At 40.8% G+C, this 3,060-nt stretch overlaps 1 protein-coding gene across 1 annotated transcript in view; it reads left to right on the forward strand.

Moving 5' to 3' along the window:
- R3hdm1 (R3H domain containing 1) overlaps positions 1–2,738 on the forward strand; it is a 213,253-nt gene extending 210,515 nt beyond the window's left edge. The window contains exons 27-28 of the mRNA XM_023709688.1: positions 538–622; positions 1,406–2,738. Coding sequence (XP_023565456.1) covers positions 538–622; positions 1,406–1,767 — 447 coding nt within the window. The 3' untranslated portion in view covers positions 1,768–2,738. The remainder of the gene's footprint in view (positions 1–537; positions 623–1,405) is intronic.
- Positions 2,739–3,060: the final 322 nt, after the last annotated feature.

Genomic DNA, 3,060 nt, shown 5'->3' on the forward strand with positions numbered 1-3,060 from the left:
TGGAAAGGGCAAGTTCTCAGTAACACAGCCACCTTTGGACCCTCTACCTCTGTGAACACCCTGTAGACCCTTCCTTTAAAAAAATAGGAAAAAAAAAATAAGAGCTGATCAAGGGAAAAGACAGTGGCTCCTTGGCTGAGAAATTATTCCCTTGAGGGTCAGAGTGCCCTGCTTATGAGGGCCATTCGGCAGGTGAGTGAGCACAATGGGGGACAGAAACTCCATCCTGCAGAGCACAATCCAGATGACATAGGATCGGCTTATTTCTGCTGAAGTACAAAACGCAAAGAACATTTAGGTGTTAAGTGTTTAGCCATTGCAAACACATTTTTCAGCATTTTAAAACTTCTTAGCCAGGCATGGTGGTGCATACCTATAATGCCAGCACTCAGGAGGTTGACACAGGAGGATCATTGCAAGTTTGAGACCAGCCTTGGGCTACAAAGTGAGCTCAAAGCCAGTCTGGACTGTGTAGTGAGACCCTGTCTCAAAAAGGCAAAAAGAAAAAAAAAACCTCAAATATTCGTGGATTTCCAGGGTCAGTCAGGCAACAGGCATGGAAACCGGGGAAGGAGACAAGCTAAAAAAGCTGCATCCACGGACCTTGGAGCAGGAGAAGCAGGTATGTCTGTCCTGAGGCAACTAGATGTGAGTGTCAACTGGTAAGTCCCTTTGAAGATAGACCACACCATGAAAATAGGTTTTCCACTTCATAGTGTCCTGCAAGAAAAAGTCCCAGGAAATCATGCTATCTTCAGTTTATGATTCTTGAACATGTTCTTTTGACTATTTGAACATGTATATTAAGGTGCAGGTGGTTTTAGGAGTGATGAAAGGGCTTCAAGGAATGGAGGTGACAGAGGAAATTAATTAAACACCCTTTCTTTATAAGAGGTTGACCTTAATCCCATTAGGAAACCATCTGAATGAATGTATTGCCTCTCTGGTAAAGTTCCTTCATGTTTATACTTCTAACTTCTATTCAGCAGCCTTGGGTGCCTAGGCAATTAGTGTCCTTGACAATGGTAACAAAAATATCAGCTCTAGATCACCTAGTTTGGGCGGGGGAGATAGCTCAGCAGAATAAGTACTTGCCTAGCAAACACAAGGTCCTGAGTTCAATCCCCAGTTCTACAAAAAAAAAAAAAAAAAAGATCACCTCGTTTCGAGAAGCTGCTATTCAGTGGTTCATTTTATGGATGCATCTATCAGTGAAAGTGGTATTAGTCTACACTCCTGGCCTACGTAGCAATGATTTAAAAGACTATAACTATTAAAATTTTGTGGTTTTTTTATTTTTTTCAGAAAATTCTGTTCTGTTTCTCAGACTGTTTGGGTCCGCATACATTTTACCCAACTTTCTTGGCAACAGTGATGTATTAACTCTACATTTTTTCCATTCTAGTCACTGGGAAAGTCTTGGAAATTACTGAACTACCAGATGGAATAACTCGCATGGAAGCTGAAAAGCTTTTTGGGGAACTCTTCAAAATTGGTGCCAAGATCCGATGGCTCCGGGACCCCCAGTCGCAGCCGCAGCTGCGTTGTCACGCCCTCTGCTGTGGCAGTGGGGACAGCACTGTCAACCCTGAACGTTCTAAGCCCAATGACTTGGCCTCTACGTACACTGTCTTAGCCACATTCCCCTCCATTTCAGCTGCACAAAATGCACTGAAGAAACAAATCAACTCAGTTAACAAGTTTAAGCTGAGAACAAGCAAGAAGCACTATGACTTTCACATTTTGGAAAGGGCAAGTTCTCAGTAACACAGCCACCTTTGGACCCTTTACCTCTATGATTGTCCTGCCCTCTCCCTTCTCTGGTTGGCTTGGTATGTGGAGCTTCTGTTAACATTTAGAGACTCCTAAGATATGTGGTCCTGAGCTAGAGCTGTTGGTAAAAGGCCAGTGATCCAGTGCAAAGGGGGAAAAAGAGATACACGTTTTATCCTGATTATAGGAATCCACACCAGAATGACACAGAATTAGCAGCTTTTTCTAAGGAAATGCTGTTCAAATGCCTCCTAACTTTTATAGTTATTTTGTTTTATATTTCTGAATTCTTGTATCAGATCCAAAGCTCTATTGTACAGCAAATTATTCTTCAAAATTACTATAACCAGTTTCGACCTGTATTTCTTTTTGTAGCCAGCACGGTGTGAGCCAACTTAGGATTTGGGGGAAAAAGAATGCAGGCGTGGAATAACCAAGTCAAAAACCATGTACGTTCTTTTGGAGGGCTGAGGACACTAAATGCCCACAAATGGAATATGACTCTTCCCCTGAATCTCTAAACATAGAAACATTTTCCAGAAAATAAGAAACTCCCCTGTAGCGTCCTTTCCTTATTCATTTAGATAGTATGAATGTTAAGTGTAAAGTAAATTATGTTCTTAATGCTCTTAATCAAACCACTTAAATTCAAAGGGGAATAGGAATCATCCAAGTCAGGTAAACACTCACTTTTTTTTAAGTGTCCCTCCAATAACTTTCAATTGCCACTTTCAATTCCCCTCCTTGTGGATTTTTTGTCACCTAAGAAAATAATATTTGATGAGTGCTGGAGACTTCTTAAGTGGTTTAGAATTGTTTCCATTGTTTGCAGATTCCTGGACATCAAAGATTCATTGCACTTATGAACAAAGAACCTTTTCAATTTCTGTGTAATTTGCAAGGCTGTACAATGTGTACTGATGCAAGCCTTTTTCAGTTCAAGAGAATAAATGTTTACAAATTTAGGCCTAGCTTGTCTTTGTTCTCATGAAAAACACCTTTATAATCAGCAGCTAGCATAGTACATTATGTTTGGTTAGACAATTTGTTTTTATTTTACACATTTCACACAGGTTGTCCGGTTTAGCTCAAATGAATCCTAGATAACTGTCCCCATTGCCAGCCAAACAGATTCACCCTGGTGGAACATCTAAAAGGTGTAAACTGCCAGCTGCAACTTCCCTTTAGTGTAATTTGCTCCATGCCAGACTCTGCTACTGTGAAACTGAAGAACATCAGGAGCTCTCAGGCTGTAGTACAGACTTGCACTATAGAGTGTTTGCAAAG

This window comes from Octodon degus, unplaced genomic scaffold (assembly GCF_000260255.1).
Source record: "Octodon degus isolate 3935 unplaced genomic scaffold, OctDeg1.0 scaffold00014, whole genome shotgun sequence".
NCBI lineage: Eukaryota > Metazoa > Chordata > Mammalia > Rodentia > Octodontidae > Octodon > Octodon degus.